Source organism: Giraffa tippelskirchi, chromosome 5 (genome assembly GCF_054371585.1).
Source record: "Giraffa tippelskirchi isolate mGirTip1 chromosome 5, T2T-mGirTip1v1.2.pri, whole genome shotgun sequence".
In the NCBI taxonomy this organism is placed as follows: domain Eukaryota; kingdom Metazoa; phylum Chordata; class Mammalia; order Artiodactyla; family Giraffidae; genus Giraffa; species Giraffa tippelskirchi.
Genome location: NC_137279.1, coordinates 174,205,624 through 174,230,890, shown reverse-complemented (window position 1 = coordinate 174,230,890; position 25,267 = coordinate 174,205,624). Strand labels below are relative to the sequence as shown.

Genomic DNA, 25,267 nt, shown 5'->3' with positions numbered 1-25,267 from the left:
TCTTCTTACAGAGGAGGAGCTTAGCTCCCAGCCAGCTGGCCAAGAGAAAACCGGAAGACGGACCCTCTGATGATGAAGACTGGCAGCCTGGAGCAGTGGTGAGTACTTTGCCCTCACAGGGATAGGGAAGGTGGGGTTGCAGAGCTGTTTAGGCAGAGAGGAATCCTAGACTTGGTTTCTGGGGTTACATGGAATGTATCCTGTCACCTCCAGAAGCCTTTCAGTGCTTACTGTTCTTTTAGTGAGTCCTTACTATGTGTCAGGCATCAAACTGGATAAATAAAATCTTTGTCCTCAAGGTGCTCACTAAAAGCTAAAGCTAATACGCCTCAGTTTTCCTGATAGGAAGGGGTGTTCCAAAGCAAAGAGCTGATTGGGTTGGACCCTTTGGCTCCCTTGGAAAAAAAAGGGAGGAGTCCCTAGCAGCAACTAGCAGCTCTTTTTCTCTTTGTCACCTGCCCAGTGTCACAGAACAGTAGAATGCACTGGGCCTACGGTAGAATCTGAGCTTCCTTGGGCCTTGATTGGAGGGGTGGTGCCCCTCCAGTCCCTGCAGATAATCAAGGGCACCACGTTCGACTTTGCACTGGGCCCTGCCTTGGAGGCTTTTTGGGGCTAGCTGTGGGCAGGACCTATGTAACCTAAATCAGTAGGATGATATTGTAGCATGCACTTCAGAGAAAGCAATTCAAGAAGCAGTGGTTTGGCCATTGGAATTTTGGAGGAAAGGATTAGCTAAGAAATATGTAGAAAGCAGTTTGGGGCGGTTGCAACATCTGAGTAAAAGAGAATGGAAGGGGTCTTGTGTTTGTTTCAGTTGTACCTTGTAGCTTCAGATACCTTGGCAAGTTGCTACAAGTGGGTTGTTGCCTGATGGCTCAGTGGGGCTCGTTCTGTAGCTGCACCGCTGGTGTGCAGGCTGCCTTGGCTGCCCCTTGCCACTTACATGGGTCTCAGACTTGAACTTGGGGCAGCAATTGGTGTTGTCTGCTCCTGGTTGCTCCAGAAAATGCTTTCAGTGCTGGTGTTCTCACAGACACGGTGGGGACTCACGAGAGCAGCCTGGGAGTTGGGAGCAGCTCTACTCTTGCCCTCCATTGGTGAACCCTGGGAGGAAAGCAAAGAGTCACTCAGTCATTCCTTGGGGCTTTTGGAGTGACGATTTGTGGGCAGCTTGACTATGCTACTGGTGGACTTGCCTGTCACAGGCCCACTTCATTCACTTCTTCCATGGCCCCTCGGTGTTTCCCTGATAGCTCAGTTGGTAAAGAATCCGCCTGCAATACCGGTTTGATTCCTGGGTCAGGAAGATCCCCTGGAAAAGGGAATGGCTACCCACTCCAGTATTCTGGCCTGTAGAATTCCATGGACTGTATAGTCCGTGGGGAGGCAGAGTTGGACAGGACTGAGCGACTTTCACTTTTCACTGCCCCTCAAATTAGGCAAGTTCTTTTACCTCACTAAGCTCCACTGTTCTCACCTGTTACATCAGGATGTATATATGTATTCTAGGATTACTGTGAAGATGATATACGATAACACATGTGAAGAGTTTAGCGCAGTGCTTCACACTTAATGAGCATTTTAAATATTAGTTGTCATTGTGGCTAACTCTGTATCATCCAAACTTCACCTTCCCCAATTGTCTCTCCTAGACTCCTAAGAAACCTAAGAAATCCAGCTGTGAGACCCAGAGCCAGGAGTGTTTCCTGTCTCCTTTTCGGAAACCTTTGACTCCACTAACAAATCGACCACCCTGTCTGGACAGCAGTCAACATGTAAGCCTGAGCTGTAACCTGTCAATGTCTGTGTGTGCCCTCTTTTCTCTAGGGAGGCTCCCTGAGTCCTCACTCAGTAGCCAGCAGATGCTTTAGTGGGAGCTTTGGGCCTGGCCACAGCTCCCGGGGCCTGGAAAAGGCCTGAAGTCTTTTCTTAGAGATTTCCTTAGTGTGCCTGACTTGGAATTCCCCTTGTTATAGCTACTTGGGCACCAACTCTCACGTGGCTCAGACTGCTGACAGCAACAAGGTGCAGAGAGTGAAGACCTTCCCATTTAGGCAGGGTGTTGGAACCCGTCAGAGAACTGTCTCTGATTCTGCGTAATGGCTTTTAAGAAGTACCAGAGCCCTATAGCTTTCACTGTATCCTTTAGTAAAATCAAAAGTAATTATCACCATGGCAGGGTACGTACATTATCTCATGTAACTCACTTTTTTTAAGATAAGGAAGCTGAATCCTAGAGGGGTTAAATAATTTGCTGAAAGTTACAAAATTGTCAGATCTGCCTAGCTCCATCCAAAGCTTTTTCCTCTAAACCTTCTGAAGGACACCAAGACACAGCTCCAAAAACCCTTGGGATTTAAATGATAAGAGGGATAAAAATGTCTTCTGTTACTCCTAATGAACCCCTTTCAGCCACACCTGAGTTTGCTAATGAGATGACTTTGGAAAGCACTTAACTTTGGGACTGGTTGCCAGGGGAACCAACCCACCAATGGCCAATGTTTAATCAGTCCTACCTGTGTCAAAAGCCTCCTTAGAAACACAAAAGGTTTGGGAGGGTTTGGAGAACTTCCCGGTCAGTGAGCAGGAAGTCAGGAAGAGGCACATCCGAAGCTCCTCTGGGCCAGAAGCTCCAGTGTTCACCGCTCTTCCAGACCTCCCTCTGTGTCTGTTCGTCTGGCTATTCATATCTTTTAATATCCTTTGTGATAAACCAGTAATCTAGTAAGTAAACTTTATCTGAGTTCTCTGGGCCAGCTAGCGAATTAATCTAAGGAAGGGGTTGTGGTAACATTTGATTTGTAGCTGTGGTCAGAGTCTTTCAAGACTGCCTGCAATGCAGGAAACTTGGGTTCGATCCCAGGGTTGGGAAAATCCCCTGGAGAAGGAAATGGCAATCCCCTCCAGTATTGCCTGGAAAATCCCGTGGACAGAGGAGCCTGTCAGGCTACAGTCCATGGGGTCGCAAAGAGCTGATTGAGCGACTAACACTTTCACTTTGTAATCAGAAGCACCTAGACTTGAGATTTGCTTCTGATGCTTTCTCCTGGAAGATAATGTTGGAATGAAGGTGTAGGGAACCCTAGTGGAAACGAAGATTTGCTTGATGTGTGGAAAATGTGACACATGTCAGGTGTCAGAAATAGTGTAGTATTGAGAATAGAGGAGACGCGAGATTGCTTAATTTTTTATCGGAGTATAGTTGCTTTACAATGTTGTGTTAATTTCTGCTGTGCAGCAAAATGAATCAGCCATACGTGTATATGTATATATCCCCTCTTTTTGCATTTCCTTCCCATTAAGGTCACCACAGAGCACTGAATAGAGTTCCCTGAGCTATACAGTAGATTCTCATTAGTTATTTATTTTATACATAGTATCAAGAGTGTATATATGTCAATCCCAATTCATCCACCCTCTCCCTTTCCCCCTTGGTGTCCATGCATTTGTTCTCTACTTCTGTGTGTCTATTTCTGTTTTGCAGGTAAGATCATCTATACCATTTTTCTAGATTCCACATACATATGTTAATACATGATACTTGTTTTTCTCTTTCTGGCTTACTTCATTCATTTATAACAATCTCTAGGTCCATCCATGTGTCTACAAATGACCCAATTTCATTCCTTTTTATGGCTAATTCCATTGTGGACACACACACACACTATCTATTCTTTATCCATTCCTCTGTTGATGAACACACACACACACACACACACTACCTATTCTTTATCCATTCCTCTATTGATGAACTTTAGGTTACTTCAGTGTCCTGGCTATTGTAATTAGTGCTGCAATGAACATTGGGATACATAAGTCTTTTTTTATAAAATAAGCAACAAGGACATGCAACACAAGGAAGTATAGTCATTATTTTGTAATAACTTTATTTTTTGCTTTAGAGAGTTGATATTTCATTTTTAAAATTTTTATTGGAGTATAGTTGATTTACAGTGTTGTGTTAGTTTCAGGTGTGAGCTTCCCGGGTGGCTCAGTGGTAAGCAATCTGCCTACCAACGCAGGAGATGCGAGTTTGATCTCTGGATTGGGAAGATCCCCTGGAGAAGGAAATGGCAACCCACTCCAGTATTCTTGCCTGGGAAATCCCATGGACAGAGGAGCCTGGCAGGATATGGTCCATGGGTTCACAAAGAGTTGGACACAAGTGACCACTACATGTGTCTTTTTAAATTATGGTTTTCTCTGAGTATATGTCCAATAGAGAGATTGCTGTTCATATGCTAGTTCTATTTTGAGTTTTTTAAGGAACCTCCATACTGTTCTCCACAGTGTTTGTACCAGTTTATATTCCCAACAACAGTGCAAGACGACTTCCTTGTCTCTACTCGCTCTCCAGCATTTATTGTTTGTAGATTTTATTAATGATGGCCATTTTGATGGGTGTAAGTTGATACCTCATTGTAGTTTTGATTTGCATTCCTCTAATAATTAGTTATGTTGAGCATCTTTTCATGTGTTTGGCCATCTGTATGGTTTCTTTGGAGAAATGTCTATTTAGGTCTTCTGTCTATTTTTTGATTGAATTTTTTTTTGATATCGAGCTGTATGAGCTGTTTGTATATTTTGGAGATTAATCCTTTTTCAGTTTCTTCATTTGCAAATGTTTCCTCTTATTCTGAGGGTTGTCCTTTTGTTTGTGGTTTCCTTTACTGTGCAAAAGCTTTTAATTAGGTTTGATTAGGTCTCATTTGTTTATTTTCATTAGGAGGTGCATCAAAAAAGATTTGAGTGTTCTGCCTATGTTTTCCTCTAAGAGTTTTATTGTGTTTGGCCTTACATTCAGGTGTTTAACCCATTTTGAGTTTATTTTTGTGTATGGTGTTAGGAAGTGTTCTAATTTCATTCTTCTACATGTAGCTGTCCAGTTTTCACAGCACCATTTATTGAAGTCTTTTCTCCATTGTATTTTCTTTTGTCATAGATAAGATGACCTTTTGTCATAGATAAGATGACCATAGGTGTGTGGGTTTATCTCTGGACTTTCTCTCCTTTTCCATTGGTCTATATTTTTGTTTTTGAGCCAGTGTCTTGATTACTGTAGCTTTGTAGTATAGTCTGAAGTCAGGGAGTCTGATTCCTCCAGCTTCATTTTTATTTCTCCAGATTGCTTTGGTTATTCAAGGTCTTTTCTGTTTCCATACAAATTGTAAAATTTTCTTTTCTAGTTCTATGGAAAATGCCATTGGTAATTTGATAGGAATTGCATTGAATCTATAGATTGCTTTGGGTAGTATACTCATTTACGTTTACACAATATTGATTCTTCCAATCCAAGAACATGGGGTATCTCCATCTGTTTGTATCTTTGGTTTCTTTCATCAGTATCTTATACTTTTCTGCATACAGGCTTTTTGCCTCTGTCAGTCAGTTCAGTCGCTCAGTCATGTCCAACTCTTTGTGACCCCATGGACTGGGGTCACAGCCTGGCAGCACGCCAGGCTTCCCTTGTCCATCACCAACTCCTGAAGCTTGCTCAAACTCACGTCCATTGAGTTGGTGATGCCATCCAACCATCTCATCCTCTGTTGTCTCCTTGTCCTCCTGCCTTCAATCTTTCCCAGCATCAGGGTCTTTTCTAATGAGTTGCTTCTTTGCATCAGGTGGCCAAAGTATTGGAGCTTCAGCTTTAGCATCGGTCCTTTCAATGAATATTCATGACTGATTTCCTTTAGAATTGATTGGTTTGATCTCCTTGCAATCCAAGGGACTCTCAAGAATCTTTTCCAACACCACAGTTCAAAAGTATCAGTTATTTGGCGCTCAGCTTTCTTTATAGTCCCAACGCTCACATCCATATATGACTACTGGAAAAACCATAGCTTTGACTAGATGGATCTTTGTCTGCAAAACAATGTTTCTGCTTTTTAATATGCTGTCTAGGTTGGTCATAGCTTTTCTTCCAAGGAGTAAACGTCTTTTAGTTTCATGGCTGCAGTCACCATCTGCAGTGATTTTGGAGCCCAAGAAAATAAAGTCTGTCACTGTTTCCATTGTTTCCCCATCTATTTTTCATGAAGTGATGGGACCAGCTGCCAAGATCTTAGTTTTCTGAATGTTGAGTTTTAAGTCAACTTTTTCACTCTCCTCTTTCACTTTCATCAAGAGGCTCTTTAGTTCTTCACTTTCTGCCATAAGGGTGGTGTCATCTGCTTATCTGAGGTTATTGATGTTTCTCCCGGCAATCTTGATTCTAGCTTGTGCCTCATCCAGCTGGGCATTTCGCATGATGTACTTTGCATATAAGTTAAATAAGCAGGGCCTTAGGGCCTTTGCCTCTGTAGGTAGGATTTTTTTTTTTTTGCCTGTGCTGGATCTTTGTTGCTGCTCACAGGCTTTCTCTAGTTGTGATAAGCAGGGACTGCTCGGTAGTTGCTATGAGTGGGCTTCTCATTGCGGTGGCTTCTCTTGTTGTGGAGCATGGGCTCTAGGGTGTAAGGGCTTCAGTAGTTGTGGCGCAGGCTACAAGTACTGATTCCTCAGCATGTGGAATCTTCCCAGACCAGGGATCAAATCCACGTTCCCCGCATCGGCAGGTGGATTCTTAACCACTGGACCACCAAGGATGTCCTGTAGCAAGGTTTATTCCTAGGTATTTTATTGTTTTTGTTGCAATGGTAGAAACACAGGATTGTGTTTTTCCTTTATAGGGACATTTTGAAGGAAAAATGGGAATATGTTGATGGGATGTATAATGGAGGTTATTTATGCATTCAGAAAACATTTTACATAATATTTGATGAGTACAGAAACATGATATGTATAATGTATATAAGATATAAACCAAAGTAACACCTGTGAACCCACCACCCAGGGGTAGAACATCATCAGTCATAATTCTTTTCCCATTCCCAGAGGTACCACCATCCTAACTATGTTCGTCATCCCTTGCTTTTTGTGATAGTTTTACCATATGTATATAATTCACTAAAGTAATATTGTTTAATTGTTTCTTGAGCTTAAAAAAGTAGTATTAGTCCTCTGGAACTGTTTTCATTCAGGATTCATCTTATGAGATAAGTGTGAGGGTGATGAGAGTTTGCAAACAGGAGGCCTAACAGTCTGGAGGCTGGTGGAGACTCGAATCTGAGGGACATGCTGATTAGGCTGGGTCCTGAAGAATGTGAGGAGTTTGCCAGGTGAAGAGAGCAGAAATGTTCCAGGTAAAGGGAACAGCCTGTGTGAAAGCTGTGGAGGAAAGGTCCCCAAAGGAAAAAATTGCTTTAGGACCACAGAAGGCAGTGCAGCCCTGGGGACAGACTTTAGCCTTAGAGACAATGAGTTTTAAGTCCAGTGGGTTGTCTAGGTTTGCGCATCTGGATGTGGTACCTAGGAGGGTGTTATGGACTGGAAATAGATTTGAGGTGATTGGCATAGAGTTTGACACCTCCAAAAAGTGTATTGGCATGTCCTTGTGAATGTATAGTCAGAAGAACTTAGGCTCAAACCCTGAGAAACACTGACTTTTAAGGGGATTGGGCAGAAGAAGAGGAGCCTGTTAGGGGACTAAGTGTAAAGTTCCAGAAAGACAAAATAGTGGGAGAATGGTGTCATGAAAGACCAGCTTTGTCTAGTAAGATAGGGTAGAAAAATATCTATTGGAGTTAAGGTCTTGTAGGCCACTGGTGACCTTGGGCAGAATCATTTCAGAAGATAGGAGGAGATAAGGGGGAAACAGACTACTTTTTTTCTAGAAGTTTGAAGGGAAGAGATACGAGGTCAAAGGACATTTTGTTTTTAAGATAGGAGAGAGTTAAGCATGTCTTAAATGCTGGTGAGAAAGAGCTGGTAGAGGGGAGAAGCTTGAGATAGAGAAAGATCAGGCAGGCCTGATAGAATGACTCTGTGGAAGAGGGAAGCTTTGACCTTGGTGGGGAGGAGGAATGTTGTTCTCCGTCTTCTATCATCAGGAGGAAAGGGTAGTGTGGATTTTCAGTAACTAAATGAACCGAGTGAGAGCATGCTTTCTACCCTGCCTCTGTCAGAGTCTAATGACTATTCCCAGACCAGATTCTTGGAAGCTGCATTGCAGGTCTTGCAGGCTGTGTCCTCAGATGGTTTTAGCCAGGGATCCTCACCTCGTTCCACAGTAGTTCCACAAACCTGCATTTCTACCTGCAGAACTTGTGGCTCCTGGGTTTTACTGAAAGACTTTTTAAATTTGGAGCATAAAATTCTTGGCTACTTAGAGCTTTAGTACTAGCCTCTTACATTGATAATCTTGAAAATAATATCTCAGTTTCAGAATTAAAAGTAGAATTGATGCCAAGTTAGGGAAGAAATTGAGTCCATCTTTTTCCTTTTCCTTTTCTTGACTTAATGGTAGCTTTTTGTTAGCATCTTTCATGTGTAAGTTTCTCATTATCCTTTCTTTGATAATTAAAGATAGTCAAAAGATTTTATTCAGCTGCAAAGAAATATGCAAATAAAGAATTGGAGCCTTTCTCCAACCCTGGCCTTGTGTTATTTAAGTGTGATGGTGAAGTTCAGTTCTCCACATTTCTTTTCTATCTTGCAATACATTGCCATATATATTCATTACATTCTTCCTATTTAAAGTACATTGAGTTTCTAGAATTTAATTTATAATCTATACAGGTGGGTCAGAATAAAAAGATAAAAATTTCAGGGCAGTTGCTTTTTTTTTTCCCTATTAAACTGCGTTTTTGCTAGAAGGGAGTATTTTTCATTACTTACTTTCCCACTAATGTATTCCATTAAGACTGCCTTCAGCGTTTCTGCTCTTGTTTTCTCCTTGCTCTCTTGGCTAACTCTTATTTTGTTGAGGTTCACAGGCTATTGTAATTCCCAAGAGGGCTCAGGTATATATAGATGAGAACTTAGATGGGAGTTGTCAGTTAGCTCAGGAGCTGACACTGTGGACTCCTGTGCCTCCTCCTTCTGCCCCAGCCCAGTAGCCCAGTGCTGATTCCAGGCTGAAGTGATGGCACAGAGACTTCCTGTCATCCTTGTCCCTGGCTTTTTTGGTGATTGGCTTGCCCTCTCGCTCATGTCCTCTTGGCTCATGTTTTCTCCTCTGTTGTGCCATTCCATGCAGGAAGCTGTTGACTCTGGGCTGATCCACATGCTATACTCAAACAGGTTGGGTTAGGAAGCCGTGTTGCCTGTTTGTTACAAGTAAAGGGCCTGGAATCAGGAAAGTCCTACAGATGTCATGGTTGCGTGACTTGGGAAACCACTCAGCCTCAATTTGCTCATCTGTAAAATAGGGGTGCCAGCAATATACAGACCTCAAAGAGCTATTAATGAGGATTGGTAAAATGAATGCAAGGACTTAGCACTGCATCTGACATACATTGTTAGTCATCATTATTGCTGTCATTTTTGTTATCAACATTATTTTACTGATACTACTGCTCCTTTTTCTCCTGTGACCACTACTCTTTGAAGGACTGTTTAGTTCCCAAGGAGGCTGATGTGAAAATTGATACGGGAATTAGATGCAATAAGCAGGATCAATCAGAGATTACAAAAGAAGTGTGAGCTATGCTTGCAAAGATGTAGCCCGATAGGACAGTGGTTGAATCTAGACTTGAGAGTTCTGTTAGTACTGGGATCGGGTCAGTTTGTGGTGCTTTCTTCTTAAGGCACTGCAGCCTAGGGAATAGTTACGTATGCTTGCTTGGCATAATCTTTCATGAGCTAAAGGTTCTGAGTCTTGTGGTTGACCAAGGCTAGGTACTTTTTGGCACTGTCCTGTCCCTGGGGATTTGTGGAACCTCGTGCAAAGCCTCAAAGATGAAAGCCATTGTACAAAACCTAATAATTTAATATGGAGCACATCTTTGTTCTAAATGCATCTGAATGAGATGTAGTCAGAATATAGTGCTCTGAATATATTATGATGCTTACATGGGCATTTTTGACTGTGTTTATAAAAATATCGCATAACATCTCTAAGCAGTCCTGAATCCTTGTTTCTTCTCGTTTTAGGAAGCATTTATTCGAAGCATTTTGTCAAAGCCTTTCAAAATCCCCATTCCAAATTATCAAGGTAAAAGCAGAGACTCTTCTGTTTCTTAAATTAGTCACGTGTGAATATGCCCAAATAGATCAAAACATCTGCTTTTGTAAGTACAAGCTTACCTTGGAGTTAAAGATGCCAGTCCAGTGATGACTGTGTGTGGGGTGACCCTCCCGGGGCCTGCATGAGGTCTGTGTTTGATAGGTTCAGCAAGGGTTACCAAGACTAAGTGCCCCTCATCTTGGTGGGGATGTGCCAGTGTGCAGGAAGCTTCTGGTGGGCCAGGGCGGCTGATGGACCCAGGCTCCGTTCAGTCCAAGTGAGTCCAGTAGCATTTCCTTTACAAGGTTGACTGTCGGAGGTCTAGGTTCTGCAGGTTTGCCCCTCCCTACAAAGGACAGAGCGTTGTGCTAACTTGGGCTGGGGGGAGGAGGTAAACTCTTGAGCTCTTAGTCTTGAAAGGCCCCGTTAGGGTTTCAGACCTTTCCAGGATTGTTTTGATCTAAGATGAAAGAGACCTGGCCCCTCCCAGAAGTTTGTAGTTGAGTGGGAGAAGTAATATCTGAGGCAGACTGGTTAATGGTTAGGCAGAGGTGCCCAACTTGCATCTGGAGAGGTGCTGGAGAGAGAGGGTCATGTGGAAGCTTAGGAAAGGTTACGTGAAGGATAGGCATTTAACCTGGGCCGGCTGGAACTCCTCAGCTTAGAGGCTCAAGTGACAAATTATTGGTTTCTAGGTCCTCTGGGCTCTCGGGCATTGGGCCTCAAACGGGCTGGGATCCGCCGAGCCCTCCATGACCCCCTGGAAGAAGGTGCCTTGGTTCTGTACGAGCCTCCTGCACTGAGTGCCCATGACCAGCTGAAGTTTGACAAGTACGTGCATTGGTGTTTCTTGCGCAGTTCTGGTCCTCTGAGCACACACAGCCTCGGGGCAGAGGGCATTCTGGTGTGGTCTCACCCGGGGACCTGCGTGTGTCTTCAGAGTGCTGTCCTTACTGCGGCACCATCCAGAGAGCGAGTGGGTGGGGAGGAGAGTGCCTGGGGAAGAGTGTGTAGATATGTCTACACACTCGTGGTGTGTGGGTGGGTTGGTGGTTTCCTCATCCTTTCCCACCAGGCTTACTCAGGGGAGCAGGGGACGTTGAGGTGATGACATAGGGAACCCATCCCCGTCTCCTCGCTTTCTCACCCTGGAGAGGAATTTGCTATGGTTTGATTGCATGGGCCAGAGAGGTGCTCTCTTAGGCAACTGCCTCTGGATCAACAGGACATAGCTTTCTGAGGGTGTGCCCTTGCCGTGTCTGAGCTCTGTTTTCTGTGTTGTGTTTTCTCAGGGAAAAACTTCCTGTCCATGTGGTTGTTGATCCTATTCTGAGTAAGGTCTTGAGGCCTCATCAGAGAGAGGTAAATGGGGGTGGAGGTGAGGTTTGGGCTGGGGCAGCGGCTGGGCCTGAGAGGCTGTCATCCCCGGGGCAGCAGCAGTGGGGTGCCACAGGGGGCTAAGTGCTGTTACTATTCCCCAGGGAGTAAAGTTCCTGTGGGAGTGTGTCACCAGTCGGCGCATCCCTGGGAGCCATGGCTGCATCATGGCTGATGAGATGGGCCTGGGCAAGACGCTGCAGTGCATCACACTGATGTGGACGCTTCTGCGCCAGAGTCCAGACTGCAAGCCAGAAATTGACAAGGCAGTGGTGGTGTCGCCCTCCAGCCTAGTGAGGAACTGGTACAATGAAGTTGGGAAATGGCTTGGAGGGAGGATCCAACCTCTGGCCATCGATGGAGGCTCTAAGGACGAGATAGACCAAAAGCTGGGTAGGAGCCTTAACAAACATGACTGCACTCTTCCATACAACCTCCTTTCTTAAGTGTATCCTCACTGATAACGGGTCAAGGGCAGGGAGAGAGTGGAAGATAAGAGAATTACCATGAAAAAGAGTTTAGTTGTTTCCAGGCTAAATTACAGAATCATCAAACTGGTTTTTTCTTTAGCATATTCTCAGACTTGCTCTCCTGACACCTTTTCTGTCGTAGAAGGATTTATGAACCAGCGTGGTGCCAGAGTGCCTTCTCCCATCCTCATCATTTCCTATGAGACTTTCCGCCTTCACGTTGGAGTCCTCCAGAAAGGGAGTGTTGGACTGGTCATATGTGATGAGGTACTTGACATACTGCTGTATGGGTGGTGGGAGAAAAGTCTGTCAACGTCTTCTCACCGAAAAGTGCCATCCAAGGGCTGTGCTAGTTACTGAGAGATGCTGAGGACAGAACAAACCGCCTCAGAGTCGGCAGATGAGAGGGAGAGCCCAGGGTACCAGTCTGCCAAAAGAGGGGTTAAGTAGTGCTTGGGATGCCAAGGAGAGTGAGGTGCTGTGGGCTGACCGGTTTGTTCCCTCTACACAGTTTTCCTAGATCAAAGGACTTTGAAGGCTGGGAGGGATTTGGATGAGTGGAGAGACACAGTACAGGGTTTAGGGGAACAGGTTGTAGGGTCAGAGAGATCTTTATTCAAATCCTGGCTGTTCTGCTGCATACCAGTAATATGGCCTTGGACAAATTGCTTAACTACCCAAGCCTCTCTGTGTCAGTAAAATGGGGTGATAATATCTGCCTTATGGGATTATTGTGAGGATTAAATGAAGGAAAGCGTTTATCACAGTGCCTGATATGTCATAAGACCTTGGTAAATGTCAGCTCTGATTTTTATTGTAGGCTGAGAGGACTCATGTGAACAGATGCACAGAGATAGGAAAGTCCGGTGCGGACAGTCCGTACACATTGTGAGCCTGTGTTAACTCTCTGGGACTGAGGGAAATATAGCAGTTGTTGCTTTCTGGCCTTTTCCAGCACTGTGCATGAAGGGTCGGAGAAGGCAATGGCACCCCACTCCAGTACTCTTGCCTGGAAAATCCCATGGACGGAGGAGCCTGGTAGACTGCAGTCCATGGGGTCGCTAAAAGTCGGACATGACTGAGCGACTTCACTTTTACTTTTCACTTTCATGCACTGGAGAAGGAAATGGCAACCCACTCCAGTATTCTTGCCTGGAGAATCCCAGGGACTGGGGAGCCTGGTGGGCTACCGTCTATGGGGTCGCACAGAGTCGGACACGACTGAGGTAACTTAGCAGCAGCAGCAGCAGCATGAAGGGTGGTAGGCATGTTACTACTTAGAAAGGAGTGAGGGTGGCTGGGAGCTTCCGGGTATAAAGAATTTCTCAGGTCTTCAGGGGGCCTGGCTGCCCTGAGCCTGCTGACCTTGTTTACATCTTGGGGGAAGTCAGGGCATTCCCTGGGGCTTTAGTGGAGGGGTGGCTGGAAGATTTGGCCCCATCTTTCAACTGATGGCAGGCTTGACTGTGCTTTGGAGGCTATATAGATTGCCCTAGTATCTGAGGGTCTTTTGGGAGGGGACAAAGAAGAGAAGCTTTCTTAGGGTAACCATGCTTGCTATCCCTGAGCTGTTTCCCGGTTGAACTTGTGTCCTTCTGAAGAGTCGTTATCTGGCATGTCTGCCAGCTTCTGATATCCTGATGGGCCGTTCCGTGGTAGGAGTAAGGGATTTAGCAGACTGAGGTGGGGTGTGCATGTGGCCACTGCACAGCGCCCTGGCATTTGCTTCATCATGGAAAGGGACTGTTCCAGGAGCCTGGTCTAGAGGCTGGGATGTTGGGGAAGGGAAGGGAAGGCAGGCTGGTGGCAGTCTGAGCCCTTGAGGACTGAGGGCATCTAGATTTCTTTTGCTCTCTAGTGTTTCATTTTTTTTTCCTCATTCTCTCCTGTTTTCTGAGCTGACTGGCACAAGGTTCCAAGCTGCCTCTTTGTACACTGCAGCGTCCTGGCCTTCCCTTATACTCATCTACCTTTTTTTTTTTTTTAATTTGTTTATTTGGCTGTGCTGGGTCTTAGTTGCAGCATATGGGATCTTCATTGTGGCATTGTGGCTCTTAGTTGTGGGATGCGAAATCTAGTTCCCTGACCAGGGATTGAACGTGGGCCTCCTGCATTGCGAGTGCAGTCTTAACCACTACACCACCTGGGAAGCCCCTCATCTACCTTTTATTTGTCAGAGTAAGAGAGTGAAAGTCGTGTCCTACTCTTTGTGACCCCTGGACTGTAGCCCACTAGGCTCCTCTGTCCATGAAATTCTCCAAGCAAGAATACTGTAGTGGGTTGCCATTCCCTATTGTGTTGATTGTCAGAGACCCGAGGAAGCCAGAGTCCTGAAAAGATGGTCAGCCTACTCTAGGAGGAGTTTGTCCTGTTCAGATCCTGGAAAGCCTTTTCCCCAGGGTTTCATGTTCCCAGCTGCCTCCCAGCTGGTACTCTTCTCTGGAACACACAGAAGTAATAGAAGATAATAATAGCATGATAATTGTGGACAAAATCTTGATCCACATAGTAATCTGAGTTAGGCAGAGCAAGTGAGAACACTTGGAATCAGTGTTGGCTTCGCTGCTTATAAGCGTGTCTGGATGAGACTACTCTGAGACTGTAGAGTAGATGGCACATTGTCTACCTGAAAGGGACATGATCCAGATCAAGAAAGAGGGTATATGGAAGCATTTTGTAAGGTGTTAATAAATGGGAGGGAGTGACATCGTCATCACCTCAGTTTTGGAGGTTAGGAAACTGAAGCTTAGGGGAGTGCTGGGACTTGAATCCAGGTCTGAGATTTTAAGGCCTGGCTCTTCTCCACTCCTGCCTTGGATGTAACCAAAGCTTGGTGTAGGGTGAAGCTTGGCTTGGCTATGGAAGGGACTGTTTGTCCCTGTATGCCTCACCCGGTTCCATGTACGTTCCTTTACAAGTTCTAGAACACAAAGCCAGTCACATGCTGGGGAAATGTGTTAAAAACAAGAATCTATTCATGGGGTTCATGAGCGAGAAGTGGTGGTATTTAATCTTGGTATCATTTTTTTGCTTTAAAAAGGATAAGCTGAGAATTCTGCCAGAATAGAAATTCAGCCAGAACTTTGACAACTTTTTATCTAGCCAAATATTTGATTTGCTGAGATGCCAGGTTTGGGTTTAAAATCTGTGGCCAGTGGTGGCAGGAGCTGGGTCTAGAACCAGGGAGGTTCTATGGGACCTGGGGTTGGCCCTCCCTTCCACAGAGACGCACAAAGGTAGTGTATCAGCTCAGTTCATTAAATTGAGTTATTAAGTACCTGTTAGACGGAGTCAGGCCCTGGGGATCCCATGATTGCCTGCCCTCAGGGAGCTTCGGTTTAGAGGGTTCCAGTTGTTGATGTGCATTTCCCCAGGGCCTTTTGGGTAATTTCTTCACAAGTTTAAAGTTCTTTTCCTTCTTCAGCTCAGAAGTCTCAGCCTTTTGTTTTAGGACTGGTGCTTGAGCTTTCAGTCATTTTAAAACTTAATTTTGTTTAGGATGTCTTTAAATTTTTTTTAATTGAGATACAATTGACATAAAATGTTTTCATTTTAGGTATACAACATTCAGTCATTTTGTTAAATAAAATTCTGTGTCTGTCTAATTGTTCAATAGCAATGTTGGTTATTCATTTCATTCTTCAGCAAACATTCACTGAATAGAGAACTCTGTCTTGTGCGTTAAGTTAAAAGGCAAATCTGACATGGTCTCTGCTTTTAAAAGTTTCTGCCTTGGTGAGATAAAGTACCAGGGGGCTGGGGTGGCGGTGATATAGGGATTGAGAAGGGATGCAGAGAGAGACTCTTTCTTTAGATCTGAACTGGATGGGTTCTGAGGAAAGAGGGGAGGAGGAACCTGGACTAACTTCCCTTACCACTGACAGTCCAGACACAACCAGGAGTCTAATATAGAAGGCATCTGACTCAGGAGGTTCTAGGATGGTTGGGCTAGTGGGGGAGGGAGAATTCCCTGAAAGCCTGGGTCTCTAACATGTCCAGATGATCCCTGGAGAGGATAGGCAGGCTGCTGTGACTTTGGAGATGGGGGCAGAGGAAGAAACAGGGAATCCTTGCTTTATGGATGTAGCATTGATCTAGAAGCTGAAGGTCTGTCCTTGAGCCTGGCCCGTTTCTCCCCAAGAGAGTGGATAAACTCTCACTCTTGGTGTCCCTGCCCAGTTCCCAAGGCCTCAGGACCTGTAATGCTCTTGATTCCTCTTTTCCTGTCTACACAAGACTTTGCTACTGTTAGGGAGGCCACATTGTGCCCAGGCCTCAGTGAGAATTAATTTCCTTGCAGGGACACAGGCTCAAGAACTCTGAGAATCAGACTTATCAGGCCCTGGACAGCTTGAACACCAGCCGACGGGTGCTCATCTCCGGGACCCCCATCCAGAATGATCTCCTTGAGTATTTCAGCTTGGTACACTTTGTCAATTCGGGCATCCTGGGTAAGAATCTGGCCTTTTCTGCTACACTGGAGAAGAGCCTTGATTTAACCTTGCACGTCTAACTCTAGCTGAGGAGAGAGGAGACCACAGTTAAATGTGGGTTACTAGACACTCTTTTAGGAAGACTTCTCTTGTCAAGGAGTACCAGAGCCTTGGGGAGATCTTGGCTCTACTGGGCAGCTTAGCAAGGCCCACCCTGGCCCTTTTTCCCACTGTAGAGGTGGCAGGGGCTGTGCAGGACATGGTCTCCATGAGCTAGAAATGGAACTGCTACCCCCAGGCATTTTTGCTCATCACATCCTAGCAGCCTTCCAAGAGCTCTTGCCTCAGAGAAGACTGTCTTGGGCAGTTTTGGTTTTAACCATTATTTAGTGTACAACTTAGTGTCATTAAATACGTTCACATTGTTGTGCGACCATCACCACCATCTACCTCCAGAACTTTTTCATCTTGCAACACTGGAACTCTTCCCATTAAGCAGCAACTCCTCACTGCCCCCCAGCCCCTAAAAATCACAGGTGGGGCAGTTCTTGTACATAGGTATCTGTGGAAGGGTTTGTTAGTGCCCATTTTTGAGCTTCATGTAAAAAGAATCATATATTTTCCTTTGCATCTGGATTGTTTTGTTCAATATAATGTTTGAGAGTAATTCATGTTGTTGTCTATGGCAGTTTGTTTTTCATTTTAGTATACTATTCCATTTTTTTTTAATATATCAATTTATCAGTTCTACTGTTGATAGACATTTTTTGAGTTTCCATTTTTTATTATTTTGAATAATGATCCCATGAACATTCTTGTACCTTTTTTAATCTGAGAATAATATGCATTTCTCTGTCATAAAAATGGAATTGCTGGGTCATATGTTATGTATGAGTTCAGCCCTAGTAAATAATCCAGTTTTCCAGAGTAATTGTACCAGCAGTATATGAGAACTTCAGTGTTTCTACATCAGGGGCCAGCAATTTTTTTCTTAAAAGGCTAGATAGTAAGTATTTTAGGTTCATAGGCCATACTGTCTCTGTCACAGGTACTCAGCTGTGCTGTTGTACCGTGAAAGCAGCCATAACATGTAAGTACATGAGCATGGATGTGTTCTAATAGAACTTTACAGAAACAGGTGACTGGTCCATGGCTGTAATTTGCTGACCTCTGCTTTTTTTCACCAATATTTATCTTTAGAAGACATTAAAAAAATTTTTTTTGTCATTCTGCTGGGTGCTTAGTGATATTTCTTCGCATTTATTCAATTTTGAGTAAAAGTTGAATCCCTTTTCATATATTCATTGGCCATTTGGAGATCCACTTTTGTGAGGTACCTGATCTTTTAAATTCTGGCTAAAACAAAATCCTGTACTCATTAACAGTCACTCCCAACCCCACTTACCCCAACACCTATCAACTACCAGTCTGTTTTCTGTCTCTGTACTTGCCTGTTTTGGATATTTCCTGTAAATGGAATCATATAATATGAGACCTTTTGTGTTTGGCTTCTCATACTTGGCATAATGTTTTCAAGGTTCATCAGCATTGTAGCATGTATCAGTACAGATCTTCCTCAAGTTATGATGAGGTTCTGTGCCACTAAACCCATTATAAGTTGAAAATGTCTTAAGTCAAAAATGCATTTAAGGGATGTCCTTGGTGGTCCAGTGGTTAAGACTGCATTTCCACTGCAGGGGGTACAGGTTCAACTTCTGGTTGGGGAACTAAGATCATGCATGCCACACAGTGCAGCCAAAAAAATACGTAAAAAATAAAATGGTATGCAGCATAAAAAATCGTAAACGTTAAATGCATTTAATGCCAAACATTAAAACTTAGCCTAGCCTACCTGAAATGTGCTCAGAACACTTGCATTAGCCAACAATTAGGTAAAAGCAGTTCACACAGTCTATTTTATAATGAAGTATTGAATATCTCCTGTAATTCATTGAATACTCGACTGAAAGTGAAAAACAATGTTTGGGCATAGGATGGTTGTAAGTATATCAGTTGTTAACTCTCGTGATCACTGCAGCTCACGGGGCTCTAGGGCGCGGGCTCAGTAGTTAAGACCCACAGGCTTAATTGCCCTGCAGCATGTGGAATCTTCCAGACCAGGGGTTGAACCTATGTCCCCTGCATTGGGACTGTGGGATCTTAACCACTGGACCACCAGGGAAGTCCCTCGTCCATTTACATTTAATGTAATTAGGTATATATTTGAGTTTTGATCTACTTGCTATCTTACTACTTGGCCTTTCAAGTCTTTACTTCTTTGGTAGCTCTCTGATCCATTCAAACAGAAATTGCCTATAATTTGCTCGGCTTTGTTGTTCTTGGCAGGAAGGTTGGTCTGTGACAAAGTAGTCTGCCATTCCTGGCAGTGGAAAAGTCATTACTTTTCTGCATTCTTTAATGCCTTTTCTCCTGTGCTTAGGAACCGCCCAGGAGTTCAAGAAGCATTTTGAATTGCCAATTTTGAAGGGTCGAGATGCAGCTGCCAGTGAGGAGGATAGGCGTGTAGGAGAGGAGCGACTGCGGGAGCTCACCAGCATTGTGAATAGGTAATGGGGGTGGGGGTGACAGTAGTAGTACCTCTTTTGGGGTCCCCCCCACATTAGGTCATCAGAATTGCCTCCTTAGCCATCCAAGGCCAATCCTTTGGGGCCTTGGCCTTTGAGGGGTTGGGATTCTATGAAGAGAGTGGGATGGTGCCCTGATAGTAATAGCCACTGAGTAAATGAAGGGGTCTGGCAGGCTGATTCCCTGCTTTCTTCCTGGCCTAGGGCCCTGTGGTCTGGTTTGGTGCCACTCAGCATCCTGCTGAGGAATTTTTTGTATCCCTTGGGACATTGTTAGTACTTCAGAAGCTTCCTTTGTCTGTCTCAGATCTAAAGCACCAAGCTTCTCTTCCCACATCCCACAGCTTTCTGTGACAGGTAGTAGATCTGAAGGATGGGTGGTGTGCCTCCCGAGCTGATGGGGCTTTTTCCATGGGGGCCACATTGCTCAAGGGGCAGGTATATTCTGAATTCCTCTGTTGTAGTTATATATACTTGATGATTTATATCCTGAAGAGTCGTGCTTTTGCCACCTGCCACCTCCCTCTCAGGTTAAGATGACAGGAAAGAGAGTCCATGTGCTCTTAGGAGCTGCTGCTCAAGTGCCTGATCTCTGTCTTTCCTGGTCTGTCAGGTCATGTGGGCAGAATTTAATTGAACGTCGGGCCATTTGGCAGCAGGCACTTGGGCAAATGCAAGGAGAAACTCCCATAAAGACTCAGTGGTTTACAGCTTCATTTCCCTGTCAGAGCACCAGGCTTAGTAGAAGACCTCTGCCCTCTCTTGAAGACAAGCTAACATTCTGAAGGAGAAGAGAAAGAGTTGTCCGTCAAGCTAGACCCTAAGAAAGGGTCTCTGTTCCCATGGCTGAGACCCTGATATAGACATTTTTGCCACAGAGCTGATGAGTGTCTGACATTTGATACTACAAAGAGCCTTGGTCCTTCGGGTGTTAGCTTTTATTCTGGTAGTTAGTGTGGCAGTTTTATCAGCCCCTTGCCTTTTTATCTTGTTCTTCCAGGTGCCTGATACGGAGGACATCTGATATCCTTTCTAAATATCTGCCTGTGAAGGTCGAGCAGGTGGTTTGTTGTAGGTACTGAACAACTGAGGGCTGTGGAGTGAGTGGGGAAAAGCTCAGCCCCTGAGGTGTGGTTGGGCTCTCAAGGTGTCCTCAGAAGGCAGAAGTGTGGTCCTGCATTTCCTGCTGACCCAGCTACCCTTCTTTTTGTTTTTTTTTTAAAGGCTTACACCCCTTCAGATTGAATTATACAAGAGGTTTTTGAGACAGGCCAAGCCAGCAGAAGAGTTACGTGAGGGCAAGATGAGTGTGTCTTCTCTTTCTTCCATCACCTCACTGAAGAAACTGTGTAATCGTGAGTTAGATCCATGCCCTGGGGTCCTCTGTGAAAGTGAGCGAGAAGTAGTTCAGCCACCTTTATTGAAACTTGTCCGTAGTCTTCACGGAGGCCACATGTGATTCTAACCCTTCCCAAGGCATAAGCTCATACACTAGACCAAACCCTTTGCTTTGGAAAATTTAGCTTATCCTTGCTTGACCCATGCTTGATGCTTGGAATATATAGGACTCTGCGTGAGAGTGTGTGTGCACAAGTGTGCATATAAAATGTTGGGTGGGGGAAAAATAACAAACTTTGCCCTCTTTGGTATAACTCCTCTCTTGTTGGGAGAACACAGAACACACTAGTGAGCAAGATTGTCTACTCATGATCCCAGGTGGCACTAACTACACACTGGGCTTTGGAAACAAGTCGAGTACTGAGGAAGGTCTGGGTAGGTTTCTAGAGGATGTTCTAATGAGCACTGAAGTGAAACTTCTAAACACAGTGTAGCTGTCATTTTGGAGTTTTTTTTTTTTTTTTCCTTTCAGATCCAGCTTTAATCTATGACAAGTGTGTGGAAGAGGAAGATGGCTTTGAAGGTACCTTGGACATATTCCCCCCTGGTTATAACTCCAAGGCTCTAGAGCCTCAGCTGTCAGGTGAGTCCTTTCCTGCCAGTCTTTGGGCCCCTCTGGGAAGAGAGACAGGAGGTTGTCTCTTTGTGCTTGATCTATTCCATCTCAAGAGTAAAAATCCTGGCCACTGGGATGGCGCACTGGGGGCTGATAGTTGTTGATCTCCTAGGTAAGATGCTGGTCCTTGATTACATTCTGGCGGTGACCCGAAGCCGCAGCAGTGACAAAGTAGTGCTGGTGTCCAATTACACTCAGACATTGGACCTCTTTGAGAAACTCTGCCGAGCCCGAAGGTAGGGAAGGGCTGTCATAGGGATAGCTCACCTGCTGTACTCACAGGAAAAGCAGGTGTTTGGATTGGTGGATGTGGGCCAAAATGCAGGCACAGGATGTTTCCAGATGTTTGTTCCTTTATTGCTCCATCTCCAAACAGAATAGCCCCTGGTCCTTCAGGTACTCCACAGGACAGTCCTGGCCCCTTAGCTCCTTGCCAATCCCTTTGGGAGTTTAGGGTTTCAGATTATATATGAACAGTCTTCAAGAGTGGTTGGTTCTATCTCTTCAGTAGCTCTAGCTCCAAGGACACTCTACTTACTTTTTTTTTTAATTGGAGGATAACTGTTTTATAATGTCATATTAGTTTCTGCTGAACAACAATGTGAATCAGCCATAAGTATACATACATTCCCTCTTAAACCTCCCTCCCCCTCATCTCAACCCTTTAGGTCATCATAGCACCAGGCTGAGCTCCCTGTGCTATATATAGCAGCTTCCCTCTAGTTGTGTGTATATATGTCAGTCAGTTTGTCCAACCCTCCCCTTCCCCCATGATGTTCTGTTTACTTCTTGATTTGATCTTTGGATCCCCCTTCAGGTACTTATATGTTCGCTTAGATGGCACGATGTCCATTAAGAAGCGAGCCAAGGTCGTGGAGCGCTTCAACAACCCATCGGTAAATGCACGGCCACTGTCCCCATGCTACCAGTACAATAACATGAGAACTCTGGGTTGATGAAGACTCTATAAAGGGCCTCTGCTTTAGAGTCTCTTTTTTTTTTCTGGTGGGTGTGGTAGGGTTAGGCTAGTTGGTTTATGAAGGCTGTGCTGGGAACTGAGCTTGTGGGCTGATAAATTGGCTGGTAGGCAGGCAAACTGGCAGTCCACGTGTGAGAGAACAGTTGGGTGGTCTGAGTAAGATTCTTAGTTTGGGTTATAAGCAGTTCTTTTTCTTCTTTTTCCAGAGTCCTGACTTTGTCTTCATGCTAAGCAGCAAAGCTGGGGGCTGTGGCCTCAATCTCATTGGGGCTAACCGACTGGTCATGTTTGACCCTGACTGGAACCCAGCCAATGATGAACAAGCCATGGCCCGGGTCTGGCGTGATGGTCAAAAGAAGACCTGCTATATCTATCGCCTGCTGTCTGTAAGGATGATGATAATGTTCAGAGTAGGGGTGGGTCATGGAATAAGACCTTCAGGATCACCTTGGGTGTTTCTCATTGCCTCTGGCCCCTCTGCCTGTAGTGGTGAGCAAGGTATGGGCTTAGCCTGGAGCCCTTCATTCTTCTGCTCTCTCCTCTCTCTCTACGCTGTTCCTCACATCCTTTTTACTATGCTCTCTGGATGCCTGTAGATAATAAACTCCCCTATGGCCTCATCCTTTTCACAGGACACTTGCTTTCTCTTAAACCTGATTTCTTCTGTGCCCCTTGCCTTGTAGTCTTCTCACACTCCCATCTCATAGGGCTAAGAGGTGGTATTGGCATTCTCCAGGTTCTCAGTGATCACTCAGACCATCCATCCAATAGTACCTCTTTTGAAGCTCATATTGCCTTACTTAACTACCCTCTTTTCTTCCTTGCTACAGTTATCTACCTTCTGCTGTTTACCTAATTCATTAATAAGTTTGGACACCAACTCAGTCTTCATTACTTCCCCAAATCCAGCTATCATCCTGGTTGACTTCAGGGGCCATGCAGTTTTCCAGCACTCTAGCCTTCATGTTTCCTTGACCTCATATCTAATGACTTCCTTAACTCCCCCTCATTTTTCACTCCCATTATTCCCAAGGCCACATTCTAGAACTTGTCAAGAGTACCAGAACTTTACACAACACCTAGAACTTTAATACCTATCATTGTACTCTCATTTCCTGTCCTAGCTTTCTTGTGCCTTCTACATCTGTTTCAACCTAATGTCCTTAGTTACCACCTGCCCCAGTTCCTCCCAATCTGGCTTGAGTTCCCTTACTATTCAGTCTGATCCGCCCTGTGCATCCTTTCTGCCACTCTTCCCCTAATACCTAGTCGTGGACCATTACAGCTTTTTGCAGCTTCTGCACCAGATAAAACTTGCATTTTTAGATTGGCACCACCACAAGTTCACATTCTCCATTTTGAGCTGTGCCGTATCTCATTTCCTTCAACAGCCACTTCAAGTTTTTCCCTCAAGTTTCCTGCTAATCCTGTCTTTCCTTCTTTCTGCAGAGACTGTCTTCTACCTCACAGAGAAAATGTAGGCTACCAAACTTAAATTCTCTCACCTACCTTCCTCTGTTCTGTCCGTCTCTTACGTCTGCTCTTTTTTTCCATTCTCAAACGAGAATCATTTCCTTCCTTTCTACTTGGGACTTATCATTCCAGCTCTGCCCTAGATTCTTCCCCCATTCTTTCCTTTCTTAGTTGATCAGTTTCTCCTTTATTCCCCTGATGTCTGTGAACATGGTCAAGTAGCTCTCACCTTAAAAATAAGTTTCTCAACCCTCTCTTCTATTATAGTGACTACCTAGGGTTATTTTCCATTCATCCACTGTCAGATTTTTCCAAAGCCTAGAGATTTAATTCATCTCATCTCCTACTCACTAAACTCACCAGTTTTGCCACTAAACCTGCTTTCAGTGTACTATTGGCTTCCTAATTATTAAAACAAGAGACTCTTGATTTTTCTATGTGTCTGACACCGTTCACTAGTTGCAGATCTTAAAATGCTATCACCTACTGTATACTTCTACTTGAATGTCTTGAGTATCCCCTTCTGAATTTTGTCACTTAATGACTGTTATCCACCCAACCCAAATATGAGTATCATCCTATGGACCATTCTCTGCTTCCTAACCAGATTCCAATTATCATTGATTTTACCTTCTCAAAATGTCCTTTTTTTTTTTTGAAAGGGCATGCTTTTTTTTTTAATTAATTTATTTTAATTGGAGGCTAAATACTTTACAATATTGTGGTGGTTTTGCCATACATTGACATGAATCAATGTCAATTGATTCCATGGGTGTACATGTGTCCCACCATCCTGTCCTTAATCTAACCTTCCTCACCATCCCATGCTAAAGTCACAGTCATCTCCCACTTGGATTCTGCAGCAGCATCCTAATTCTTTACCTTTGGCCTTATCATAACCCATTCTTCACAACTACTTCCAGAATGAGCCTTCCAAAAATTCTAGTTTTGCTTTTCACTTTCAGGATAAGGCTGAGCTCTTTAGCCTAGCATCCAAGTTTCTCCAGTATGGGACTTGCTCAGTCCCAGCTCTTACCCTACTCCTACCATCCTCTAGACAGGCCTCCAGTAGGCCAGGCTTATTGATTTTGTTCTTATGCCTGGAATGGCTTCTGTTCTGTTTTTCTTTGTAAACCATCTATTCATTTTTCAAGATTCAGCTTAAGGATAATCTTTACTTTCAGGCTCTTCAACATTATTTCATGCTACCATCCCTCCTGTGGGTCACGGGGTATCCTATAGAATTCTGTCATTGTACCAGTTAGTTTATATGTCTCTCTCTTCCTCACTAGTCTATGAGTTGAAGGATAGAGATCATATGGATTCTTCTTTGTATCTGGTGTTAGCACAGGGCCTGGCATACCATACCCAAATGACATTTACTTGAGTGAGAGACACTTGGGCTTGGTGTGGAGGTCAGGTAACGCTGCTGCAGATAAACCTCAGCTCATCCTAAAGAAATTTAGCCAGGCCCTGAAACCCTCCATCGGTACAGAAAATATCCTGGGTGGGCAGACATGTCCAAATTATATTCCCAAAAGATAGACTAGGAAAATGGGCTGAGCTGATCAGAGGCAAGACTCTTACTTCTCATTCACCTCCCCTTCTGTGCAGCTATAGTTTCAACCCCTGGGTTTTCCTGCCCCCTATATATGGAGGTGACTTAGCCCTGGGCTCCACCCCTGCCCCCACCCCCCAGGCAGGAACCATTGAGGAGAAGATCTTTCAGCGTCAGAGCCACAAGAAAGCACTGAGCAGCTGTGTGGTGGATGAGGAGCAGGATGTAGAGCGACACTTCTCTCTCGGCGAGTTGAAGGAGCTGTTTACCCTGGATGAGACTAACCTCAGTGACACACATGACAGGTGAGTGGGGTGCTCCTGCTGGCCA

General features: G+C 44.5%; 1 protein-coding gene across 12 annotated transcripts in view; it reads left to right on the top strand.

The window, feature by feature from the left end:
• Window positions 1–25,267, top strand: part of RAD54L (RAD54 like) — a 30,377-nt gene that overhangs the window by 687 nt on the left and 4,423 nt on the right. For 7 of the 12 annotated variants that reach the window (XR_014053265.1, XR_014053266.1, XR_014053267.1 and 4 more), the window contains exons 2-17: window positions 12–98; window positions 1,656–1,778; window positions 9,976–10,036; window positions 10,744–10,879; window positions 11,341–11,410; window positions 11,530–11,818; window positions 12,038–12,162; window positions 16,196–16,346; window positions 18,769–18,895; window positions 19,914–19,988; window positions 20,138–20,268; window positions 20,784–20,894; window positions 21,040–21,163; window positions 21,745–21,823; window positions 22,113–22,292; window positions 25,079–25,242. Coding sequence is in view for 7 of the 12 variants with exons in the window: in XM_081488573.1 (XP_081344699.1) it covers window positions 12–98; window positions 1,656–1,778; window positions 9,976–10,036; window positions 10,744–10,879; window positions 11,341–11,410; window positions 11,530–11,818; window positions 12,038–12,162; window positions 16,196–16,346; window positions 18,769–18,895; window positions 19,914–19,988; window positions 20,138–20,268; window positions 20,784–20,894; window positions 21,040–21,163; window positions 21,745–21,823; window positions 22,113–22,292; window positions 25,079–25,242 (2,033 nt within the window). In the remaining 5 variants the exon portion in view is untranslated. Of the gene's footprint in view, window positions 1–11; window positions 99–1,655; window positions 1,779–1,979; window positions 2,184–7,022; window positions 7,185–9,975; window positions 10,037–10,743; window positions 10,880–11,340; window positions 11,411–11,529; window positions 11,819–12,037; window positions 12,163–16,195; window positions 16,347–18,768; window positions 18,896–19,913; window positions 19,989–20,137; window positions 20,269–20,783; window positions 20,895–21,039; window positions 21,164–21,744; window positions 21,824–22,112; window positions 22,293–25,078; window positions 25,243–25,267 lie in introns of all 12 variants that reach the window. The other 5 variants (XR_014053270.1, XM_081488576.1, XM_081488575.1 and 2 more) reach the window with 2 other exon arrangements.